The sequence below is a fragment of the Salvelinus alpinus genome, chromosome 3 (genome assembly GCF_045679555.1).
Source record: "Salvelinus alpinus chromosome 3, SLU_Salpinus.1, whole genome shotgun sequence".
In the NCBI taxonomy this organism is placed as follows: domain Eukaryota; kingdom Metazoa; phylum Chordata; class Actinopteri; order Salmoniformes; family Salmonidae; genus Salvelinus; species Salvelinus alpinus.
The window spans coordinates 3051445-3077431 of NC_092088.1; the positions used below are offsets into that span (position 1 = coordinate 3051445).

Below are 25987 nucleotides of genomic sequence, written 5' to 3' on the forward strand. Positions count from 1 at the left end.
AACAGAGATGGAGGGAAGGAGATGTAGATCAACAGAGATGGAGGGAGGGATATGTAGATCAACAGAGATGGAGGGAGGGAGATGTAGATCAACAGAGATGGAGGGAGGGAGATGTAGATCAACAGAGATGGAGGGAGATGTAGATCAACAGAGATGGAGGGAGATGCAGATCAACAGAGATGGAGGGAGATGTAGATCAACAGAGATGGAGGGAGGGAGATGTAGATCAACAGAGATGGAGGGAAGGAGATGTAGATCAACAGAGATGGAGGGAGGGATATGTAGATCAACAGAGATGGAGGGAGGGAGATGTAGATCAACAGAGATGGAGGGAGGGAGATGTAGATCAACAGGGATGGAGGGAGGGAGATGTAGATCAACAGAGATGGAGGGAGATGCAGATCAACAGAGATGGAGGGAGATGTAGATCAACAGAGATGGAGGGAGATGTAGATCAACAGAGATGGAGGGAGATGTAGATCAACAGAGATGGAGGGAGATGTAGATCAACAGAGATGGAGGGAGATGTAGATCAACAGAGATGGAGGGAGATGTAGATCAACAGAGATCGAGGGAGATGTAGATCAACAGAGATGGAGGGAGATGTAGATCAACAGAGATGGAGGGAGGGAGATGTAGATCAACAGAGATGGAGGGAGATGTAGATCAACAGAGATGGAGGGAGGGAGATGTAGATCAACAGAGATGGAGGGAGGGAGATGTAGATCAACAGAGATGGAGGGAGATGCAGATCAACAGAGATGGAGGGAGATGCATATCAACAGAGATGGAGGGAGATGTAGATCAACAGAGATGGAGGGAGATGTAGATCAACAGAGATGGAGGGAGATGTAGATCAACAGAGATGGAGGGAGATGTAGATCAACAGAGATGGAGGGAGGGAGATGTAGATCAACAGAGATGGAGGGAGGGAGATGCAGATCAACAGAGATGGAGGGAGATGTAGATCAACAGAGATGGAGGGAGATGCAGATCAACAGAGATGGAGGGAGATGTAGATCAACAGAGATGGAGGGAGGGAGATGTAGATCAACAGAGATGGAGGGAGATGTAGATCAACAGAGATGGAGGGAGATGCAGATCAACAGAGATGGAGGGAGATGTAGATCAACAGAGATGGAGGGAGGGAGATGTAGATCAACAGAGATGTAGGGAAGGAGATGTAGATCAACAGAGATGGAGGGAGGGATATGTAGATCAACAGAGATGGAGGGAGGGAGATGTAGATCAACAGAGATGGAGGGAGGGAGATGTAGATCAACAGGGATGGAGGGAGGGAGATGTAGATCAACAGAGATGGAGGGAGATGCAGATCAACAGAGATGGAGGGAGATCAACAGAGATGGAGGGAGATGGAGATCAACAGAGATGGAGGGAGATGTAGATCAACAGAGATGGAGGGAGATGTAGATCAACAGAGATTGAGGGAGATGTAGATCAACAGAGATGGAGGGAGATGTAGATCAACAGAGATGGAGGGAGATGTAGATCAACAGAGATGGAGGGAGATGTAGATCAACAGAGATGGAGGGAGATGTAGATCAACAGAGATGGAGGGAGGGAGATGTAGATCAACAGAGATGGAGGGAGGGAGATGTAGATCAACAGAGATGGAGGGAGGGAGATGTAGAACAACAGAGATGGAGGGAGGGAGATGTAGATCAACAGAGATGGAGGGAGATGTAGATCAACAGAGATGGAGGGAGGGAGAAGTAGATCAACAGTGATGGAGGGAGATGTAGATCAACAGAGATGGAGGGAGATGTAGATCAACAGAGATGGAGGGAGATGTAGATCAACAGAGATGGAGGGAGATGTAGATCAACAGAGATGGAGGGAGATGTAGATCAACAGAGATGGAGGGAGATGTAGATCAACAGAGATGGAGGGAGGGAGATGTAGATCAACAGAGATGGAGGGAGATGTAGATCAACAGAGATGGAGGAAGATGTAGATCAACAGAGATGGAGGGAGATGTAGATCAACAGAGATGGAGGGAGGGAGATGTAGATCAACAGAGATGGAGGGAGATGTAGATCAACAGAGATGGAGGGAGATGTAGATCAACAGAGATAGAGGGAGCTGTAGATCAACAGAGATGGAGGGAGGGAGATGTAGATCAACAGAGATGGAGGGAGATGTAGATCAACAGAGATGGAGGGAGATGTAGATCAACAGAGAGGGAGGGAGATGCAGATCAACATAGATGGAGGGAGATGCAGATCAACAGAGATGGAGGGAGGGAGATGTAGATCAACAGAGATGGAGGGAGATGCAGATCAACAGAGATGGAGGGAGATGTAGATCAACAGAGATGGATGGAGGGAGATGTAGATCAACAGAGATGGAGGGAGATGTAGATCAACAGAGATGGAGGGAGATGTAGATCAACAGAGAGGAAGGGAGATGTAGATCAACAGAGATGGAGGGAGATGTAGATCAACAGAGATGGAGGGAGATGTAGATCAACAGAGATGGAGGGAGATGCAGATCAACAGAGATGGAGGGAGATGCAGATCAACAGAGATGGAGGGAGATGCAGATCAACAGAGAGGGGGGAGATGCAGATCAACAGAGATGGAGGGAGATGCAGATCAACAGAGAGGGGGGAGATGTAGATCAACTGAGATGGAGGGAGATGTAGATCAACAGAGATGGAGGGAGATGTAGATCAACAGAAATGGAGGGAGATGTAGATCAACAGAGATGGAGAGAGATGTAGATCAACAGAGATGGAGGGAGATGTAGATCAACAGAGATGGAGGGAGATGTAGATCAACAGAGATGGAGGGAGATGTAGATCAACAGAGATGGAGGGAGGGAGATGTAGATCAACAGAGATGGAGGAAGATGCAGATCAACAGAGATGGAGGGAGATGTAGATCAACAGAGATGGAGGGAGATGTAGATCAACAGAGATGGAGGGAGATGCAGATCAACAGATATGGAGGGAGATGTATATCAACAGAGATGGAGGGAGATGAATATCAACAGAGATGGAGGGAGATGTAGATCAACAGAGATGGAGGGAGATGTAGATCAACAGAGATGGAGGGAGATGTAGATCAACAGAGATGGAGGGAGATGTAGATCAACAGAGATGGAGGGAGGGAGATGTAGATCAACAGAGATGGAGGGAGATGCAGATCAACAGAGATGGAGGGAGATGTAGATCAACAGAGATGGATGGAGGGAGATGCAGATCAACAGAGATGGAGGGAGATGTAGATCAACAGAGATGGAGGGGGATGCAGATCAACAGAGATGGAGGGAGATGTAGATCAACAGAGATGGAGGGAGATGCAGATCAACAGAGATGGAGGGAGATGCAGATCAACAGAGATGGAGGGAGGGAGATGTAGATCAACAGAGATGGAGGGAGATGTAGATCAACAGAGATGGAGGGAGATGCAGATCAACAGAGATGGAGGGAGGGAGATGTAGATCAACAGAGATGGAGGGAGATGTAGATCAACAGAGATGGAGGGAGATGTAGATCAACAGAGATGGAGGGAGATGTAGATCAACAGAGATGGAGGGAGATGCAGATCAACAGAGATGGAGGGAGGGAGATGTAGATCAACATAGATGGAGGGAGATGTAGATCAACAGAGATGGAGGGAGATGTAGATCAACAGAGATGGAGGGAGATGTAGATCAACAGAGATGGAGGGAGGGAGATGTAGATCAACAGAGATGGAGGGAGATGCAGATCAACAGAGATGGAGGGAGATGTAGATCAACAGAGATGGAGGGAGATGTAGATCAACAGAGATGGAGGGAGATGCAGATCAACAGATATGGAGGGAGATGTATATCAACAGAGATGGAGGGAGATGTAGATCAACAGAGATGGAGGGAGATGTAGATCAACAGAGATGGAGGGAGATGTAGATCAACAGAGATGGAGGGAGATGTAGATCAACAGAGATGGAGGGAGATGTAGATCAACAGAGATGGAGGGAGATGTAGATCAACAGAGATGGAGGGAGATGTAGATCAACAGAGATGGAGGGAGATGTAGATCAACAGAGATGGAGGGAGATGCAGATCAACAGAGATGGAGGGAGATGCAGATCAACAGAGATGGAGGGAGATGTAGATCAACAGAGATGGAGGGAGATGTAGATCAACAGAGATGGAGGGAGATGTAGATCAACAGAGATGGAGGGAGATGTAGATCAACAGAGATGGAGGGAGATGTAGATCAACAGAGAGGGAGGGAGATGTAGATCAACAGAGATGGAGGGAGATGTAGATCAACAGAGATGGAGGGAGGGAGATGTAGATCAACAGAGATGGAGGGAGATGTAGATCAACAGAGATGGAGGGAGGGAGATGTAGATCAACAGAGATGGAGGGAGGGAGATGTAGATCAACAGAGATGGAGGGAGATGTAGATCAACAGAGATGGAGGGAGATGTAGATCAACAGAGATGGAGGGAGATGCAGATCAACAGAGATGGAGGGAGATGCAGATCAACAGAGATGGAGGGAGATGCAGATCAACAGAGATGGAGGGAGATGCAGATCAACAGAGATGGAGGGAGATGTAGATCAACAGAGATGGAGGGAGATGTAGATCAACAGAGATGGAGGGAGATGTAGATCAACAGAGATGGAGGGAGATGTAGATCAACAGAGATGGAGGGAGATGTAGATCAACAGAGAGGGAGGGAGATGTAGATCAACAGAGATGGAGGGAGATGTAGATCAACAGAGATGGAGGGAGGGAGATGTAGATCAACAGAGATGGAGGGAGATGTAGATCAACAGAGATGGAGGGAGGGAGATGTAGATCAACAGAGATGGAGGGAGGGAGATGTAGATCAACAGAGATGGAGGGAGATGTAGATCAACAGAGATGGAGGGAGATGTAGATCAACAGAGATGGAGGGAGATGCAGATCAACAGAGATGGAGGGAGATGCAGATCAACAGAGATGGAGGGAGATGTAGATCAACAGAGATGGAGGGAGATGTAGATCAACAGAGATGGAGGGAGATGTAGATCAACAGAGATGGAGGGAGATGTAGATCAACAGAGATGGAGGGAGATGTAGATCAACAGAGATGGAGGGAGATGTAGATCAACAGAGATGGAGGGAGATGTAGATCAACAGAGATGGAGGGAGATGCAGATCAACAGAGATGGAGGGAGATGTAGATCAACAGAGATGGAGGGAGATGTAGATCAACAGAGATGGAGGGAGATGTAGATCAACAGAGATGGACAGTGGAATGAACACATCTGAAACCCTACCTCTTCAAACAGTATTTTAGCTAATCCCACAGCACCACCTCCTCGAGTCTAGACGGTGTTGCCTGTAGCACAGCTAGCTTGGACTCCCACTGCTACTGCTCTCTGCTCCTGTGTGTGTGGAGGGGGGTTGTCCATGTTTGGAAGGCAGACCAGCGAGTCTCTTTACTCACTTATGCTACAGTATTAGCCATAGACTCACTCTCTCTCCATCCATCTCTCTCCCTTTCCCCTGTCCTCTCTCCATCCATCTCTCTCCCTTTCCCCTGTCCTCTCTCCATCCATCTCTCTCCCTTTCCCCTGTCCTCTCTCCATCCATCTGTCTCCCTTTCCCCTGTCCTCTCTCCATCCATCTCTCTCCCTTTCCCCTGTCCTCTCTCCATCCATCTCTCTCCCTTTCCCCTGTCCTCTCTCCATCCATCTGTCTCCCTTTCCCCTGTCCTCTCTCCATCCATCTGTCTCCCTTTCCCCTGTCCTCTCTCCATCCATCTGTCTCCCTTTCCCCTGTCCTCTCTCCATCCATCTCTCTCCCTTTCCCCTGTCCGTTCTCCATCCATCTCTCTCCCTTTCCCCTGTCCATTCTCCATCCATCTCTCTCCCTTTCCCCTGTCCTCTCTCCATCCATCTGTCTCCCTTTCCCCTGTCCTCTCTCCATCCATCTCTCTCCCTTTCCCCTGTCCTCTCTCCATCCATCTCTCTCCCTTTCCCCTGTCCTCTCTCCATCCATCTGTCTCCCTTTCCCCTGTCCTCTCTCCATCCATCTGTCTCCCTTTCCCCTGTCCTCTCTCCATCCATCTCTCTCCCTTTCCCCTGTCCTCTCTCCATCCATCTCTCTCCCTTTCCCCTGTCCTCTCTCCATCCATCTGTCTCCCTTTCCCCTGTCCTCTCTCCATCCATCTGTCTCCCTTTCCCCTGTCCTCTCTCCATCCATCTCTCTCCCTTTCCCCTGTCCTCTCTCCATCCATCTCTCTCCCTTTCCCCTGTCCTCTCTCCATCCATCTCTCTCCCTTTCCCCTGTCCTCTCTCCATCCATCTGTCTCCCTTTCCCCTGTCCTCTCTCCATCCATCTCTCTCCCTTTCCCCTGTCCTCTCTCCATCCATCTCTCTCCCTTTCCCCTGTCCTCTCTCCATCCATCTCTCTCCCTTTCCCCTGTCCTCTCTCCATCCATCTGTCTCCCTTTCCCCTGTCCTCTCTCCATCCATCTCTCTCCCTTTCCCCTGTCCTCTCTCCATCCATCTGTCTCCCTTTCCCCTGTCCTCTCTCCATCCATCTCTCTCCCTTTCCCCTGTCCTCTCTCCATCCATCTCTCTCCCTTTCCCCTGTCCTCTCTCCATCCATCTCTCTCCCTTTCCCCTGTCCTCTCTCCATCCATCTGTCTCCCTTTCCCCTGTCCTCTCTCCATCCATCTCTCTCCCTTTCCCCTGTCCGTTCTCCATCCATCTCTCTCCCTTTCCCCTGTCCTCTCTCCATCCATCTCTCTCCCTTTCCCCTGTCCTCTCTCCATCCATCTCTCTCCCTTTCCCCTGTCCGTTCTCCATCCATCTCTCTCCCTTTCCCCTGTCCTCTCTCCATCCATCTCTCTCCCTTTCCCCTGTCCTCTCTCCATCCATCTCTCTCCCTTTCCCCTGTCCTCTCTCCATCCATCTCTCTCCCTTTCCCCTGTCCTCTCTCCATCCATCTGTCTCCCTTTCCCCTGTCCTCTCTCCATCCATCTCTCTCCCTTTCCCCTGTCCTCTCTCCATCCATCTCTCTCCCTTTCCCCTGTCCTCTCTCCATCCATCTCTCTCCCTTTCCCCTGTCCTCTCTCCATCCATCTGTCTCCCTTTCCCCTGTCCTCTCTCCATCCATCTGTCTCCCTTTCCCCTGTCCTCTCTCCATCCATCTGTCTCCCTTTCCCCTGTCCTCTCTCCATCCATCTGTCTCCCTTTCCCCTGTCCTCTCTCCATCCATCTGTCTCCCTTTCCCCTGTCCTCTCTCCATCCATCTGTCTCCCTTTCCCCTGTCCTCTCTCCATCCATCTGTCTCCCTTTCCCCTGTCCTCTCTCCATCCATCTGTCTCCCTTTCCCCTGTCCTCTCTCCATCCATCTGTCTCCCTTTCCCCTGTCCTCTCTCCATCCATCTGTCTCCCTTTCCCCTGTCCTCTCTCCATCCATCTGTCTCCCTTTCCCCTGTCCTCTCTCCATCCATCTGTCTCCCTTTCCCCTGTCCTCTCTCCATCCATCTCTCTCCCTTTCCCCTGTCCTCTCTCCATCCATCTGTCTCCCTTTCCCCTGTCCTCTCTCCATCCATCTGTCTCCCTTTCCCCTGTCCTCTCTCCATCCATCTTTCTCCCTTTCCCCTGTCCTCTCTCCATCCATCTCTCTCCCTTTCCCCTGTCCTCTCTCTATCCATCTGTCTCCCTTTCCCCTGTCCTCTCTCCATCCATCTCTCTCCCTTTCCCCTGTCCTCTCTCCATCCATCTCTCTCCCTTTCCCCTGTCCTCTCTCCATCCATCTCTCTCCCTTTCCCCTGTCCTCTCTCCATCCATCTCTCTCCCTTTCCCCTGTCCTCTCTCCATCCATCTCTCTCCCTTTCCCCTGTCCTCTCTCCATCCATCTCTCTCCCTTTCCCCTGTCCTCTCTCCATCCATCTCTCTCCCTTTCCCCTGTCCGTTCTCCATCCATCTCTCTCCCTTTCCCCTGTCCGTTCTCCATCCATCTCTCTCCCTTTCCCCTGTCCTCTCTCCATCCATCTCTCTCCCTTTCCCCTGTCCTCTCTCCATCCATCTGTCTCCCTTTCCCCTGTCCTCTCTCCATCCATCTGTCTCCCTTTCCCCTGTCCTCTCTCCATCCATCTCTCTCCCTTTCCCCTGTCCTCTCTCCATCCATCTGTCTCCCTTTCCCCTGTCCTCTCTCCATCCATCTGTCTCCCTTTCCCCTGTCCTCTCTCCATCCATCTCTCTCCCTTTCCCCTGTCCTCTCTCCATCCATCTCTCTCCCTTTCCCCTGTCCTCTCTCCATCCATCTGTCTCCCTTTCCCCTGTCCTCTCTCCATCCATCTGTCTCCCTTTCCCCTGTCCTCTCTCCATCCATCTCTCTCCCTTTCCCCTGTCCTCTCTCCATCCATCTCTCTCCCTTTCCACTGTCCGTTCTCCATCCATCTCTCTCCCTTTCCCCTGTCCTCTCTCCATCCATCTGTCTCCCTTTCCCCTGTCCTCTCTCCATCCATCTCTCTCCCTTTCCCCTGTCCTCTCTCCATCCATCTCTCTCCCTTTCCACTGTCCGTTCTCCATCCATCTCTCTCCCTTTCCCCTGTCCTCTCCATCCATCTCTCTCCCTTTCCCCTGTCCGTTCTCCATCCATCTCTCTCCCTTTCCCCTGTCCTCTCCATCCATCTCTCTCCCTTTCCCCTGTCCGTTCTCCATCCATCTCTCTCTATCCCTCCCTCTCCAGGTCATCACCCCAGACTGCCATGAAGAGGCCACCATCAAGAAAGACACCGTCTTCGTTCGTTCCTTCAAGGATGGCAAATTGTGAGTAATCTAAAGTGCTGCATTATAAAAACATGTATTTGCATTGTGATGATGTGTAACATGAACCTGTAGAGTTGTTGGAAGTACCCCACTTAGCAGCCACGCAGGCAGAGGTCTCTGAACAGACCCCACTTAGCAGGCAGAGAGAGGGGAGGTCTCTGAACAGACCCCACTTAGCAGGCAGAGAGAGGAGAGGTCTCTGAACAGACCCCACTTAGCAGGCAGAGAGAGGAGAGGTCTCTGAACAGACCCCACTTAGCAGGCAGAGAGAGGAGAGGTCTCTGAACAGACCCCACTTAGCAGGCAGAGAGAGGAGAGGTCTCTGAACAGACCCCACTTAGCAGCCACGCAGGCAGAGAGAGGAGAGGTCTCTGAACAGACCCCACTTAGCAGGCAGAGAGAGGGGAGGTCTCTGAACAGACCCCACTTAGCAGCCACGCAGGCAGAGAGAGGGGAGGTCTCTGAACAGACCCCACTTAGCAGGCAGAGAGAGGAGAGGTCTCTGAACAGACCCCACTTAGCAGCCATGCAGGCAGAGAGAGGGGAGGTCTCTGAACAGACCCCACTTAGCAGGCAGAGAGAGGAGAGGTCTCTGTTCAGACTCCACTTAGCAGGCAGAGAGAGGAGAGGTCTCTGAACAGACCCCACTTAGCAGGCAGAGAGAGGAGAGGTCTCTGTTCAGACTCCACTTAGCAGGCAGAGAGAGGAGAGGTCTCTGAACAGACCCCACTTAGCAGGCAGAGAGAGGAGAGGTCTCTGTTCAGACTCCACTTAGCAGGCAGAGAGAGGAGAGGTCTCTGAACAGACCCCACTTAGCAGGCAGAGAGAGGAGAGGTCTCTGAACAGACCCCACTTAGCAGGCAGAGAGAGGAGAGGTCTCTGAACAGACCCCACTTAGCAGGCAGAGAGAGGAGAGGTCTCTGAACAGACCCCACTTAGCAGGCAGAGAGAGGAGAGGTCTCTGTTCAGACTCCACTTAGCAGGCAGAGAGAGGAGAGGTCTCTGAACAGACCCCACTTAGCAGGCAGAGAGAGGAGAGGTCTCTGTTCAGACTCCACTTAGCAGGCAGAGAGAGGAGAGGTCTCTGAACAGACCCCACTTAGCAGGCAGAGAGAGGAGAGGTCTCTGAACAGACCCCACTTAGCAGCCACGCAGGCAGAGAGAGGGGAGGTCTCTGAACAGACCCCACTTAGCAGCCACGCAGGCAGAGAGAGGGGAGGTCTCTGAACAGACCCCACTTAGCAGCCACGCAGGCAGAGAGAGGGGAGGTCTCTGAACAGACCCCACTTAGCAGGCAGAGAGAGGGGAGGTCTCTGAACAGACCCCACTTAGCAGCCACGCAGGCAGAGAGAGGGGAGGTCTCTGAACAGACCCCACTTAGCAGGCAGAGAGAGGAGAGGTCTCTGAACAGACCCCACTTAGCAGCCATGCAGGCAGAGAGAGGGGAGGTCTCTGAACAGACCCCACTTAGCAGGCAGAGAGAGGAGAGGTCTCTGTTCAGACTCCACTTAGCAGGCAGAGAGAGGAGAGGTCTCTGAACAGACCCCACTTAGCAGGCAGAGAGAGGAGAGGTCTCTGTTCAGACTCCACTTAGCAGGCAGAGAGAGGAGAGGTCTCTGAACAGACCCCACTTAGCAGGCAGAGAGAGGAGAGGTCTCTGTTCAGACTCCACTTAGCAGGCAGAGAGAGGAGAGGTCTCTGAACAGACCCCACTTAGCAGGCAGAGAGAGGAGAGGTCTCTGAACAGACCCCACTTAGCAGCCACGCAGGCAGAGAGAGGGGAGGTCTCTGAACAGACCCCACTTAGCAGCCACGCAGGCAGAGAGAGGGGAGGTCTCTGAACAGACCCCACTTAGCAGCCACGCAGGCAGAGAGAGGGGAGGTCTCTGAACAGACCCCACTTAGCAGGCAGAGAGAGGAGAGGTCTCTGAACAGACCCCACTTAGCAGCCACGCAGGCAGAGAGAGGGGAGGTCTCTGAACAGACCCCACTTATCAGCCACGCAGGCAGAGAGAGGGGAGGTCTCTGAACAGACCCCACTTAGCAGCCACGCAGGCAGAGAGAGGAGAGGTCTCTGAACAGACCCCACTTAGCAGGCAGAGAGAGGGGAGGTCTCTGAACAGACCCCACTTAGCAGGCAGAGAGAGGGGAGGTCTCTGAACAGACCCCACTTAGCAGCCACGCAGGCAGAGAGAGGAGAGGTCTCTGAACAGACCCCACTTAGCAGGCAGAGAGAGGGGAGGTCTCTGAACAGACCCCACTTAGCAGGCAGAGAGAGGGGAGGTCTCTGAACAGACCCCACTTAGCAGGCAGAGAGAGGGGAGGTCTCTGAACAGACCCCACTTAGCAGGCAGAGAGAGGAGAGGTCTCTGAACAGACCCCACTTAGCAGGCAGAGAGAGGAGAGGTCTCTGAACAGACCTCACTTAGCAGCCACGCAGGCAGAGAGAAGAGAGGTCTCTGAACAGACCCCACTTAGCAGGCAGAGAGAGGGGAGGTCTCTGAACAGACCCCACTTAGCAGCCACGCAGGCAGAGAGAGGGGAGGTCTCTGAACAGACCCCACTTAGCAGGCAGAGAGAGGAGAGGTCTCTGAACAGACCCCACTTAGCAGCCATGCAGGCAGAGAGAGGGGAGGTCTCTGAACAGACCCCACTTAGCAGGCAGAGAGAGGAGAGGTCTCTGTTCAGACTCCACTTAGCAGGCAGAGAGAGGAGAGGTCTCTGAACAGACCCCACTTAGCAGGCAGAGAGAGGAGAGGTCTCTGTTCAGACTCCACTTAGCAGGCAGAGAGAGGAGAGGTCTCTGAACAGACCCCACTTAGCAGGCAGAGAGAGGAGAGGTCTCTGAACAGACCCCACTTAGCAGGCAGAGAGAGGAGAGGTCTCTGAACAGACCCCACTTAGCAGGCAGAGAGAGGAGAGGTCTCTGAACAGACCCCACTTAGCAGGCAGAGAGAGGAGAGGTCTCTGAACAGACCCCACTTAGCAGGCAGAGAGAGGAGAGGTCTCTGGACAGACCCCACTTAGCAGGCAGAGAGAGGAGAGGTCTCTGAACAGACCCCACTTAGCAGGCAGAGAGAGGAGAGGTCTCTGAACAGACCCCACTTAGCAGGCAGAGAGAGGAGAGGTCTCTGAACAGACCCCACTTAGCAGCCACGCAGGCAGAGAGAGGAGAGGTCTCTGAACAGACCCCACTTAGCAGGCAGAGAGAGGAGAGGTCTCTGTTCAGACTCCACTTAGCAGCCACGCAGGCAGAGAGAGGAGAGGTCTGGTTAAGGTGTCTGCATACATAGGTTTGGTTTGATGCTAGCAGAACTCGGCTCGGTGAAGTAAATGTCTGTGTTCGCATACTTCCTATTGCCTGGCTACCCAGACTTCTTGCTGTGACCAAACGTTACGCCACGCCCACTTCTTCTCCCCAATGAGTCTGGATCAAATCAAATCAAATGTTATTTGTCACATGCGCCAAATACAACATGTGTAGACCTTACAGTGAAATGCTGAATACAACAGGTGTAGACCTTACAGTGAAATTCTGAAAACAACAGGTGTAGACCTTACAGTGAAATGCTTACTTACAAGCCCTTAACCAACAATGCAGTTTTAAGAAAATACAAAAAAAATAAAAAGTAAAAAAAAGGTAAGAGATAAGAATAACAAATAATTAAAGAGCAGCAGTAAATAACAATAGTGGAGGCTACAGTGGGGAGAACAAGTATTTGATACACTGCCGATTTTGCAGGTTTTCCTACTTACAAAGCATGTAGAGGTCTGTAATGTTTATCATAGGTACACTTCAACTGTGAGAGACGGAATCTAAAACAAAAATCCAGAAAATCACATTGTATGATTTTTAAGTAATGAATTTGCATTTTATTGCATGACATAAGTATTTGATCACCTACCAACCAGTAAGAATTCCGGCTCTCACAGACCTGTTAGTTTTTCTTTAAGAAGCCCTCCTGTTCTCCACTCATTACCTGTATTAACTGCACCTGTTTGAACTCATTACCTGTATAAAAGACACCTGTCCACACACTCAATCAAACAGACTTCAACCTCTCCACAATGGCCAAGACCAGAGAGCTGTGTAAGGACATCAGGGATACAATTGTAGACCTGCACAAGGCTAGGATGGGCTACAGAACAATAGGCAAGCAGCTTGGTGAGAAGGCAACAACTGTTGGCGCAATTATTAGAAAATGGAAGAAGTTAAAGATGACAGTCAATCACCCTCGGTCTGGGGCTCCACGCAAGATCTCACCTCGTGGGGCATCAATGATCATGAGGAAGGTGAGGGATCAGCCCAGAACTACACGGCAGGACCTGGTCAATGACCTGAAGAGAGCTGGGACCACAGTCTCAAAGAAAACCATTAGTAACACACTACGCCGTCATGGATTAAAATCCTGCAGCACACGCAAGGTCCCCCTGCTCAAGCCAGCGCATGTCCAGGCCCGTCTGAAGTTTGCCAATGTCCATCTGGATGATCCAGAGGAGGAATGGGAGAAGGTCATGTGGTCTGATGAGACAAAAATAGAGCTTTTTGGTCTAAACTCCACTCGCCGTGTTTGGAGGAAGAAGAAGGATGAGTACAACCCCAAGAACACCATCCCAACTGTGAAGCATGGAGGTGGAAACATCATTCTTTGGGGATGCTTTTCTGCAAAGGGGACAGGACGACTGCACCGTATTGAGGGGAGGATGGATGGGGCCATGTATCGCGAGATCTTGGCCAACAACCTCCTTCCCTCAGTAAGAGCATTGAAGATGGGTCGTGGCTGGGTCTTCCAGCATGACAACGACCCGAAACACACAGCCAGGGCAACTAAGGAGTAGCTCCGTAAGAAGCATCTCAAGGTCCTGGAGTGGCTTAGCCAGTCTCCAGACCTGAACCCAATAGAAAATCTTTGGAGGGAGCTGAAAGTCCGTATTGCCCAGCGACAGCCCCGAAACCTGAAGGATCTGGAGAAGGTCTGTATGGAGGAGTAGGCCAAAATCCCTGCTGCAGTGTGTGCAAACCTGGTCAAGAACTACAGGAAACGTATGATCTCTGTAATTGCAAACAAAGGATTCAGTACCAAATATTAAGTTCTGCTTTTCTGATGTATCAAATACTTATGTCATGCAATAAAATGCAAATTAATTACTTAAAAATCATACAATGTGATTTTCTGGATTTTTGTTTTAGATTCCGTCTCTCACAGTTGAAGTGTACCTATGATCAAAATTACAGACCTCTACATGCTTTGTAAGCAGGAAAACCTGCAAAATCGGCAGTGTATCAAATACTTGTTCTCCCCACTGTATATACAGGGTATTACGGTACAGAGTCAATGTGGAGGCTATATACAGGGTATTACGGTACAGAGTCAATGTGGAGGCTATATACAGGGTATTACGGTACAGAGTCAATGTGGAGGCTATATACAGGGTATTACGGTACAGAGTCAATGTGGAGGCTATATACAGGGTGTTACGGTACAGAGTCAATGTGGAGGCTATATACAGAGGGTACCAGTACAGAGTCAATGTGGAGGCTATATACAGGGTATTACGGTACAGAGTCAATGTGGAGGCTATATACAGGGTATTACGGTACAGAGTCAATGTGGAGGCTATATACAGGGTATTACGGTACAGAGTCAATGTGGAGGCTATATACAGGGTGTTACGGTACAGAGTCAATGTGGAGGCTATATACAGAGGGTACCAGTACAGAGTCAATGTGGAGGCTATATACAGGGTATTACGGTACAGAGTCAATGTGGAGGCTATATACAGGGTATTACGGTACAGAGTCAATGTGGAGGCTATATACAGGGTATTACGGTACAGAGTCAATGTGGAGGCTATATACAGGGTATTACGGTACAGAGTCAATGTGGAGGCTATATACAGGGTGTTACGGTACAGAGTCAATGTGGAGGCTATATACAGAGGGTACCAGTACAGAGTCAATGTGGAGGCTATATACAGGGTATTACGGTACAGCGTCAATGTGGAGGCTATATACAGGGTATTACGGTACAGAGTCAATGTGGAGGCTATATACAGAGGGTACCGGTACAGAGTCAATGTGGAGGCTATATACAGGGTATTACGGTACAGAGTCAATGTGGAGGCTATATACAGGGTGTTACGGTACAGAGTCAATGTGGAGGCTATATACAGAGGGTACCTGTACAGAGTCAATGTGGAGGCTATATACAGGGTGTTACGGTACAGAGTCAATGTGGAGGCTATATACAGGGTGTTACGGTACAGAGGCAATGTGGAGGCTATATACAGGGGTTACCGGTACAGAGCCAATGTGGAGGCTATATACAGGGTGTTACGGTACAGAGTCAATGTGGAGGCTATATACAGGGTGTTACGGTACAGAGTCAATGTGGAGGCTATATACAGGGGGTACCGGTACAGAGTCAATGTGGAGGCTGTATACAGGGGGTACCGGTACAGAGTCAATGTGGAGGCTATATACAGGGGGTACCGGTACAGAGTCAATGTGGAGGCTATATACAGGGGGTACCGGTACAGAGTCAATGTGGAGGCTATATACAGGGGGTACCGGTACAGAGTCAATGTGGAGGCTATATACAGGGGGTACCGGTAAAGAGTCAATGTGGAGGCTATATACAGGGTGTTACGGTACAGAGTCAATGTGGAGGCTATATACAGGGGGTACCGGTACAGAGTCAATGTGGAGGCTATATACAGGGGGTACCGGTACAGAGTCAATGTGGAGGCTATATACAGGGGGTACCGGTACAGAGTCAATGTGGAGGCTATATACAGGGTGTTACGGTACAGAGTCAATGTGGAGGCTATATACAGGGGCTACCGGTACAGAGTCAACGTGGAGGCTATATACAGGGGATACCAGTACGGAGTCAATGTGGAGGCTATATACAGGGGGTTACGGTACAGCGTCAATGTGGAGGCTATATACAGAGGGTTACGGTACAGCGTCAATGTGGAGGCTATATACAGGTGGCACCGGTACAGAGTCAATGTGGAGGCTATATACAGGGGGTACCGGTACAGAGTCAATGTGGAGGCTATATACAGGGGGTACCGGTACAGCGTCAATGTGGAGGCTATATACAGGGGGTACCGGTACAGAGTCAATGTGGAGGCTATATACAGGGGGTACCGGTACAGAGTCAATGTGGAGGCTATATACAGGGTGTTACGGTACAGAGTCAATGTGGAGGCTATATACAGGGGGTACCGGTACAGAGTCAATGTGGAGGCTATATACAGGGGGTACCGGTACAGAGTCAATGTGGAGGCTATATACAGGGGGTACCGGTACAGAGTCAATGTGGAGGCTATATACAGGGGGTACCGGTACAGAGTCAATGTGGAGGCTATATACAGGGGCTACCGGTACAGAGTCAACGTGGAGGCTATATACAGGGGATACCAGTACGGAGTCAATGTGGAGGCTATATACAGGGGGTTACGGTACAGCGTCAATGTGGAGGCTATATACAGAGGGTTACGGTACAGCGTCAATGTGGAGGCTATATACAGGTGGCACCGGTACAGAGTCAATGTGGAGGCTATATACAGGGGGTACCGGTACAGAGTCAATGTGGAGGCTATATACAGGGGGTACCGGTACAGCGTCAATGTGGAGGCTATATACAGGGGGTACCGGTACAGAGTCAATGTGGAGGCTATATACAGGGGGCACCGGTACAGAGTCAATGTGGAGGCTATATACAGGGGGCACCGGTACAGAGTCAATGTGGAGGCTATATACAGGGGGTTACGGTACAGAGTCAATGTGGAGGCTATATACAGGGGGTACCGGTACAGCGTCAATGTGGAGGCTATATACAGGGGGTACCGGTACAGCGTCAATGTGGAGGCTATATACAGGTGGCACCGGTACAGAGTCAATGTGGAGGCTATATACAGGGGGTACCGGTACAGAGTCAATGTGGAGGCTATATACAGGGGGTACCGGTACAGAGTCAATGTGGAGGCTATATACAGGGGGTACCGGTACAGCGTCAATGTGGAGACTATATACAGGGGGCACCGGTACAGAGTCAGTGTGCGGGGGCACCGGTGTCGAGGTAATTGAGATAATTATGTACATGCAGGTAGGGTTGTCAAAGTGGTTATGCATAGATAATAACAGAGAGTAGCAGCAGCGTACTGGGGGGGCAAATAGTCTGGGTAGCCATTTAATTATCTGTTCAAGAGTCCTATATCTTGGGGGTAGAAGCTGTTTAGAAGCCTCTTGGACCTAGACTTGGCGCTCCGGTACCGCTTGCCGTGCGCGGTAGCAGAGAGAACAGTCTATGACTCGGGTGGCTAGTCTGAGTGCCTCCCCAGGCCCTTCACCGAATGAGAACACATTCAGGGCCCTCTGATTGGTCCAGAAACCGATGGGTTCGGCCAGAGCCAGGACACACGTGTGGGTTAAAGCGGCGGTTTGAAAATGAAATCATTGGCTTTGATACTGTGATTGGTTAGATGACGATCCAATCACTGACGACTTTGTTTTTGTACAACAGCCCTCGTGCTCCTCGTCGCCACAAACCACTTCGATGATGGCCGTCTCAGACTGAAGTAGCGAAACACAGAGCAGCGGAAGAATTTAGTTTATTCGTTAGGATATACTCCCCTAAAGACCTTCACTTCCCCTAAAGACCTTCACTTCCCCTAAAGACCTTCACTTCCCCTAAAGACCTTCACTTCCCCTAAAGACCTTCACTTCCCCTAAAGACCTTCACTTCCCCTAAAGACCTTCACTTCCCCTAAAAACCTTCACTTGAAAAACGAGAAACTACAATATTACTCTTTGTCCCTCTTGAGCCACCGTACCAACAACCTAGCCATAACACTTCCTCAAAATAGTCAGAATTAATCGAAGGTAGATCAAGAAATCTGTAATTCATTTTGACATTTTTTGCCGAGGAGGTCTTGGACGCGCAATTTTACATTTAACTAAGATGTTTGTTGCAGCATTTTCTCAAGTGAAGTAATGTGCACGAAAAATAGTCTCGTTGAATGACAACAAACATTTCACTGAAGAATCCCCTCCCTTAGTACTGTTGACCAATTACCGACAACGACTGGCTACCGAACATCCACTTGCCTCAAGAAAAACATTACGTGTTCACAAACAGCCGGAAAGAAAACCTGCCCGTGGAACGAATCAAACAAAAACGTCATAATATACACTACCGTTCAAAAGTTTGTGGTCACTTAGAAATGTCCTTGTTTTCCCATATAAAACAGACATGAAATGAGTTGTAAAATGAATAGGAAATATAGTCAAGACGTTGACAAGGTTATAAATAATGATTTTTAATTGAATTAATAATTGTGTCCTTCAAACTTTGCTTTTGTCAAAGAATCCTCCATTGGCAGCAATTACAGCCTTGCAGACCTTTGGCATTCTAGTTGTCAGTTTGTTGAGGTAATCTGAAGAGATTTCACCCCATGCTTCCTGAAGCACCTCCCACAAGTTGGATTGGCTTGATGGGCACTTCTTACGTACCATACGGTCAAGCTGCTCCCACAACAGCTCAATAGGGTTGAGATCCGGTGACTGTGCTGGCCACTCCATTATAGACAGAATACCAGCTGACTGATTCTTCCCTAAATAGTTATTGCATAGTTTGGAGCTGTGCTTTGGGTCATTGTCCTGTTGGAGGAAATTGGCTCCAATTAAGCGCCGTCCACAGGGTATGGTGTTGCAAAATGGAGTGACAGCCTTCCTTCTTCAAGATCCATTTTACCCTGTACAAATCTCCCACTTCACCACCACCAAAGCACCCCCAGACCATCACATTGCCTCCACCATGACAGATGGCGTCAAGCTCTCCTCCAGCATCTTTTAATTTTTACTGCGTCTCACGAATGTTCTTCTTTGTGATCCGAACACCTCAAACTTAGATTTGTCTGTCCAAAACACTTTTTTCCAATCTTCCTCTGCCCAGTGTCTGTGTTCTTTTTCCCGTCTTAATATTTTATTGGTCAGTCTGAGATATGGCTTTTACTTTGCAACTCTGCCTAGAAGGTCAGCATCCCGGAGTCGCCTCTTCACTGTTGACGTTGAGACTGGTCTTTTGCATGTACTATTTAATGAATCTGCCAGTTGAGGACTTGTGAGGCGTCTCTTTCTCAAACTAGACACTCTAATGTACTTGTCCTCTTGCTCAGTTGTGCACCGGGGCCTCCCACTCCTCTTTCTATTCTGGTTAGAGCCAGTTTGCGCTGTTTTGTGAAGGGAGTAGTACACATCGTTCAGATACTCCAGATACTCAACTAGTCTAAAGAAGGGCAGTTTTATTGGTTCTTTAATCAGAACAACTGTTTCCAGCTGTGCTAACATAATTGCAAAACGTTTTTTTAATGATCAATTAGCCTTTTAAAATTATAAACTTGGATTAGCTAACCCAACGTGCCATCGGAACAAATCAAATCAAATTGTATTAGTCACATACACATGGTTAGCAGATGTTAATGCGAGTGTAGCGAAATGCTTGTGCTTCTAGTTCCGACAATGCAGTAATAACCAACAAGTAATCTAACCTAAGGGATAAAGAATATGTACATAAAGATATATGAATGAGTGATGGTAAAGAACGGCATAGGCAAGATGCAGTAGATGGTATAGAGTACGGTATATACATATGAGATGAGTACTGTAGGGTATGTAAACATAAAGTGGCATAGTTTAAAGTGGCTAGTGGTACATGTATTACATAAAGATGGCAAGATGCAGTAGATGATATAGAGTACAGTATATACATATGAGATGGGTAATGTAGGGTATGTAAACATTATATTAAGTGGCATTGTTTAAAGTGGCTAGTGGTACATTTTTACATAATTTCCATCAATTCCCATTTTTAAAGTGGCTGAAGTTGAGTCAGTATGTTGGCAGCGGCCGCTAAATGTTAGTGGTGGCTGTTTAACAGTCTGATGGCCTTGAGATAGAAGCTGTTTTTCAGTCTCTCGGTCCCTGCTTTGATGCACCTGTACTGACCTCGCCTTCTGGATGATAGCGGGGTGAACAGGCAGTGGCTTGGGTGGTTGTTGTCCTTGATGATCTTTATGGCCTTCCTGTGACATCGGGTGGTGTAGGTGTCCTGGAGGGCAGGTAGTTTGCCCCCGGTGATGCGTTCTGCAGACCTCACTACCCTCTGGAGAGCCTTACGGTTGTGGGCGGAGCAGTTGCCGTACCAGGCGGTGATACAGCCCGACAGGATGCTCTCGATTGTGCATCTGTAGAAGTTTGTGAGTGCTTTTGGTGACAAGCCGAATTTCTTCAGCCTCCTGAGGTTGAAGAGGCGCTGCTGCGCCTTCTTCACGACGCTGTCTGTGTGGGTGGACCAATTCAGTTTGTCCGTGATGTGTACACCGAGGAACTTAAAACTTTCCACCTTCTCCACTACTGACCCGTCGATGTGGATAGGGGGGTGCTCCCTCTGCTGTTTCCTGAAGTCCACAATCATCTCCTTTGTTTTGTTGACGTTGAGTGTGAGGTTATTTTCCTGACACCACACTCCGAGGGCCCTCACCTCCTCCCTGTAGGCCGTCTCGTCGTTGTTGGTAATCAAGCCTACCACTGTAGTGTCATCCGCAAACTTGATGATTGAGTTGGAGGCGTGCATGGCCACGCAGTCGTGGGTGAACAGGGAGTACAGGAGAGGGCTCAGAACGCACCCTTGTGGGGCCCCAGTGTTGAGGATCAGCGGGGTGGAGATGTTGTTACCTACCCTCACCACCTGGGGGCGGCCCGTCAGGAAGTCCAGGACCCAGTTGCACAGGGCGGGGTCGAGACCCAGGGTCTCGAGCTTGATGACGAGTTTGGAGGGTACTATGGTGTTAAATGCTGAGCTGTAATCGATGAACAGCATTCTCACATGGGTATTCCTCTTGTCCAGATGGGTTAGGGCAGTGTGCAGTGTGGTTGCGATTGCGTCGTCTGTGGACCTATTGGGTCGGTAAGCAAATTGGAGTGGGTCTAGGGTGTCCGGTAGGGTGGAGGTGATATGGTCCTTGACTAGTCTCTCAAAGCACTTCATGATGACGGAAGTGAGTGCTACGGGGCGGTAGTCGTTTAGCTCAGTTACCTTAGCTTTCTTGGGAACAGGAACAATGGTGGCCCTCTTGAAGCATGTGGGAACAGCAGACTGGGATAAGGATTGATTGAATATGTCTGTAAACACACCAGCCAGCTGGTCTGCACATGCTCTGAGGACGCGGCTGGGAATGCCGTCTGGGCCTGCAGCCTTGCGAGGGTTAACACGTTTAAATGTTTTACTCACCTCGGCTGCAGTGAAGGAGAGCCCGCAGGTTTTGGTAGGGGGCCGTGTCAGTGGCACTGTATTGTCCTCAAAGCGGGCAAAAAAGTTGTTTAGCCTGTCTGGGAGCAAGACATCCTGGTCCGCGACGGGGCTGGTTTTCTTTTTGTAATCCGTGATTGACTGTAGACCCTGCCACATACCTCTTGTGTCTGAGCTGTTGAATTGCGACTCGATTTTGTCTCTGTACTGGGACTTAGCCTGTTTGATTGCCTTGCGGAGAGAATAGCTACACTGTTTGTATTCGGTCATGCTTCCGGTCACCTTGCCCTGGTTAAAAGCAGTGGTTCGCGCTTTCAGTTTCACGCGAATGCTGCCGTCAATCCACGGTTTCTGGTTTGGGAATGTTTTAATCGTTGCTGTGGGTACGACATCGTCAATGCACTTCCTAATGAACTCGCTCACCGAATCAGCATATTCGTCAATATTGTTGTTGGACGCAATGCGGAACATATTCCAATCCGCGTGATCGAAGCAGTCTTGAAGCGTGGAATCAGATTGGTCGGACCAGCGTTGAACAGACCTGAGCGCGGGAGCTTGTTGTTTTAGTTTCTGTTTGTAGGCTGGAATCAACAAAATGGAGTCGTGGTCAGCTTTTCCGAAAGGGGGGCGGGGGAGGGCCTTATATGCGTCGCGGAAATTAGTATAACAATGATCTAGGGTTTTTCCAGCCCTGGTAGCACAATCGATATGCTGATAGAATTTAGGGAGTTTTGTTTTTAGATTAGCCTTGTTAAAATCCCCAGCTACGATGAATGCAGCCTCAGGGTGTGTGGTTTCCAGTTTACAAAGAGTCAGATAAAGTTCGTTCAGGGCCATCGATGTGTCTGCTTGGGGGGGAATATATACGGCTGTGATTATGATTGAAGAGAATTCCCTTGGTAGATAATGCGGTCGACATTTTATTGTGAGGAGTTCTAGATCAGGTGAACAGAATGACTTGAGGTCCTGTGTGTTGTTATGATGATCACACCACGTCTCGTTAATCATAAGGCATACCCCCCCGCCCCTCTTCTTACCAGAAAGATGTTTGTTTCTGTCGGCGCGATGCATGAAGAAACCAGCTGGCTGCACCGACTCCGTTAGCGTCTCTTGAGTTAGCCATGTTTCCGTGAAGCAGAGCACGTTGCAATCCCTGATGTCTCTCTGGAATGCTACCCGTGCTCGGATTTCATCAACCTTATTGTCAAGAGACTGGACATTGGCGAGTAGTATGCTAGGGAGTGGAGCGCGATGTGCCCGTCTCCGAAGCCTGGCCAGGAGACCGCCTCGTTTGCCCCTTTTACGGCGTCGCACAGGGTCGCCGGCTGGGATCAGATCCATTGTATTGGGTGGAAGGCAAAACAATGGATCCGTTTCGGGAAAGTCATATTCCTGGTAGGAACGATGATGAGTTGACGTTAATCGTATATTCAGTAGTTCCTCCCGACTGTATGTAATGAAACCTAAGATTACCTGGGGTACCAATGTAAGAAATAACACATAAAAAAACAAAATACTGCATATTTTCCAAGGAACGCGAAGCGAGGCGGCCATCTCGTTTCGGCGCCGGATGTTGGAACACAGGAGTGATGGTTGCTGATAATGGGCCTCTGTACGTCTATGTAGATATTCCATAAAAAATCTGCCGTTTCCAGCTACAATAGTCATTTACAACATTAACAATGTCTACACTGTATTTCTGATCAATTTGATGTTATTTTAATGGACAAAAAAATGTGATTTTCTTTCAAAAACAAGGACATTTCTAAGTGTCCCCAAACTTTTGAACGGTAGTGTATTCTCAAACTGTTTTCAACTGGGAAGCAGACGGTAAGGACCGCCTCCTTTGGGGGGGGGATTCAACAGCAGGATCATGTTTAAACCCTGTGTGGGAAGAGAAACACTCAATGTGTCTACCAACCACAACACAAGTCAACCTCATTCCTGCCCACTGTGGATTAGACTATTTCTGGTTAATAGGTTTAGTGCTGTTATATGAACAATATATGCGACCAGCAATTTTTCTATTTCAAAATGGTTTCCTTTTCATGCCCACAGAACACGTCCCAGGACTTTCTCACCACTCTAGTGGATATTTCCAATCCAAAGCCGTCTATTTAGATATTTATGTAAATAAATGGCTCTGTTCCAATCTAGTCTCCTAACAACACAACTGAACAATGTGGCTTTGGACCTATCAGCTGTGGTCTGTGACATGACAGGGTGTTAAGAAGACCTATCAGCTGTGGTCTGTGACATGACAGGGTGTTAAGAAGACCTATCAGCTGTGGTCTGTGACATGACAGGGTGTTAAGAAGACCTATCAGCTGTGGTCTGTGACATGACAGGGTGTTAAGAGGACCTATCAGCTGTGGTCTTGTGACATGACAGGGTGTTAAGAGGACCTATCAGCTGTGGTCTGTGACATGACAGGGTGTTAAGAGGACCTATCAGCTGTGGTCTGTGACATGACAGGGTATTAAGAGGACCTATCAGCTGTGGTCTTGTGACATGACAGGGTGTTAAGAGGGCCTATCAGCTGTGGTCTGTGACATGACAGGGTGTTAAGAGGACCTATCAGCTGTGGTCTGTGACATGACAGGGTGTTAAGAGGACCTATCAGCTGTGGTCTGTGTAGCTAGCAGGGAGGTGACCGGTAGAGCTGATGAGAGGCAGGTGAAGATGAGAGAAGAAATTATAATTCTGAGAGGAAGTGGAAGCTTCTGTATTTGTAGCAGTTGGTCTCGATCAGGGGATCAGGGGAGGCCATAGAGGCCTCTAGTTTCCTATCAGCTGCTGCTGCTGGGACAGATTTGGGTTGCCAGGTTCCTCTGTGTAATAGAAACTGGGACAGATTTGGGTTGCCAGGTTCCTCTGTGTAAAAGTAACTGGGACAGATTTGTGTTGCCAGGTTCCTCTGTGTAATAGAAACTGGGACAGATTTGGGTTGCTAGGTTCCTCTGTGTAATAGAGACTGGGACATATTTGGGTTGCCAGGTTCCTCTGTGTAAAAGTAACTGGGACATATTTGGGTTGCCAGGTTCCTCTGTGTAAAAGAAACTGGGACAGATTTGGGTTGCTAGGTTACTCTGCGTAATAGAAACTGGGACAGATTTGGGTTGCTAGGTTACTCTGTGTAATAGAAACTGGGACAGATTTGGGTTGCTAGGTTACTCTGTGTAATAGAAACTGGGACAGATTTGGGTTGCTAGGTTACTCTGTGTAATAGAAACTGGGACAGATTTGGGTTGCTAGGTTACTCTGTGTAATAGAAACTGGGACAGATTTGGGTTGCTAGGTTACTCTGTGTAATAGAAACTGGGACAGATTTGGGTTGCTAGGTTACTCTGTGTAATAGAAACTGGGACAGATTTGGGTTGCTAGGTTACTCTGTGTAATAGAAACTGGGACAGATTTGGGTTGCTAGGTTACTCAGTGTAATAGAAACTGGGACAGATTTGGGTTGCTAGGTTACTCAGTGTAATAGAAACTGGGACAGATTTGGGTTGCTAGGTTACTCAGTGTAATAGAAACTGGGACAGATTTGGGTTGCTAGGTTACTCTGTGTAATAGAAACTGGGACAGATTTAGGTTAACAGGTTCCTCTGTGTAATAGAAACTGGGACAGATTTGGGTTGCTAGGTTACTCTGTGTAATAGAAACTGGGACAGATTTGGGTTGCTAGGTTACTCTGTGTAATAGAAACTGGGACAGATTTAGGTTAACAGGTTCCTCTGTGTAATAGAAACTGGGACAGATTTGGGTTGCTAGGTTACTCTGTGTAATAGAAACTGGAACAGATTTGGGTTGCTAGGTTACTCTGTGTAATAGAAACTGGGACAGATTTGGGTTGCTAGGTTACTCTGTGTAATAGAAACTGGGACAGATTTAGGTTAACAGGTTCCTCTGTGTAATAGAAACTGGGACAGATTTAGGTTAACAGGTTCCTCTGTGTATTAGAAACTGGGACAGATTTGGGTTGCTAGGTTACTCTGTGTAATAGAAACTGGGACAGATTTAGGTTAACAGGTTCCTCTGTGTAATAGAAACTGGGACAGATTTAGGTTAACAGGTTCCTCTGTGTAATAGAAACTGGGACAGATTTGGGTTGCTAGGTTACTCTGTGTAATAGAAACTGGGACAGATTTGGGTTGCTAGGTTACTCTGTGCAATAGAAACGGGGACAGATTTGGGTTGCTAGGTTACTCTGTGTAATAGAAACTGGGACAGATTTGGGTTGCTAGGTTCCTCAGTGTAATAGAAACGGGGACAGATTTGGGTTGCTAGGTTACTCTGTGTAATAGAAACTGGGACAGATTTGGGTTGCTAGGTTACTCTGTGTAATAGAAACTGGGACAGATTTGGGTTGCTAGGTTACTCTGTGTAAAAGTAACTGGGACAGATTTAGGTTAACAGGTTCCTCTGTGTAATAGATAATGGGACAGATTTGGGTTGCTAGGTTACTCTGTGTAATAGAAACTGGGACAGATTTGGGTTGCTAGGTTACTCTGTGTAATAGAAACTGGGACAGATTTGGGTTGCTAGGTTACTCTGTGTATTAGAAACGGGGACAGATTTGGGTTGCTAGGTTACTCTGTGTAATAGAAACTGGGACAGATTTGGGTTGCTAGGTTACTCTGTGTAATAGATAATGGGACAGATTTGGGTTGCTAGGTTATTCTGTGTAATAGAAACTGGGACAGATTTGGGTTGCTAGGTTACTCTGTGTAATAGAAACTGGGACAGATTTGGGTTGCTAGGTTACTCTGTGTATTAGAAACGGGGACAGATTTGGGTTGCTAGGTTACTCTGTGTAAAAGTAACTGGGACAGATTTAGGTTAACAGGTTCCTCTGTGTAATAGATAATGGGACA

The 25987-nt window shown here is 48.8% G+C and overlaps 1 protein-coding gene across 1 annotated transcript in view; it reads left to right on the forward strand.

Annotated features, from left to right (window-relative positions):
* The window catches only part of arid4b (AT-rich interaction domain 4B), a 295187-nt gene that overhangs the window by 196335 nt on the left and 72865 nt on the right, over window positions 1-25987 (forward strand). The window contains exon 9 of the mRNA XM_071391284.1: window positions 8714-8793. Within this exon, the coding sequence (XP_071247385.1) occupies window positions 8714-8793 (80 nt within the window). The remainder of the gene's footprint in view (window positions 1-8713; window positions 8794-25987) is intronic.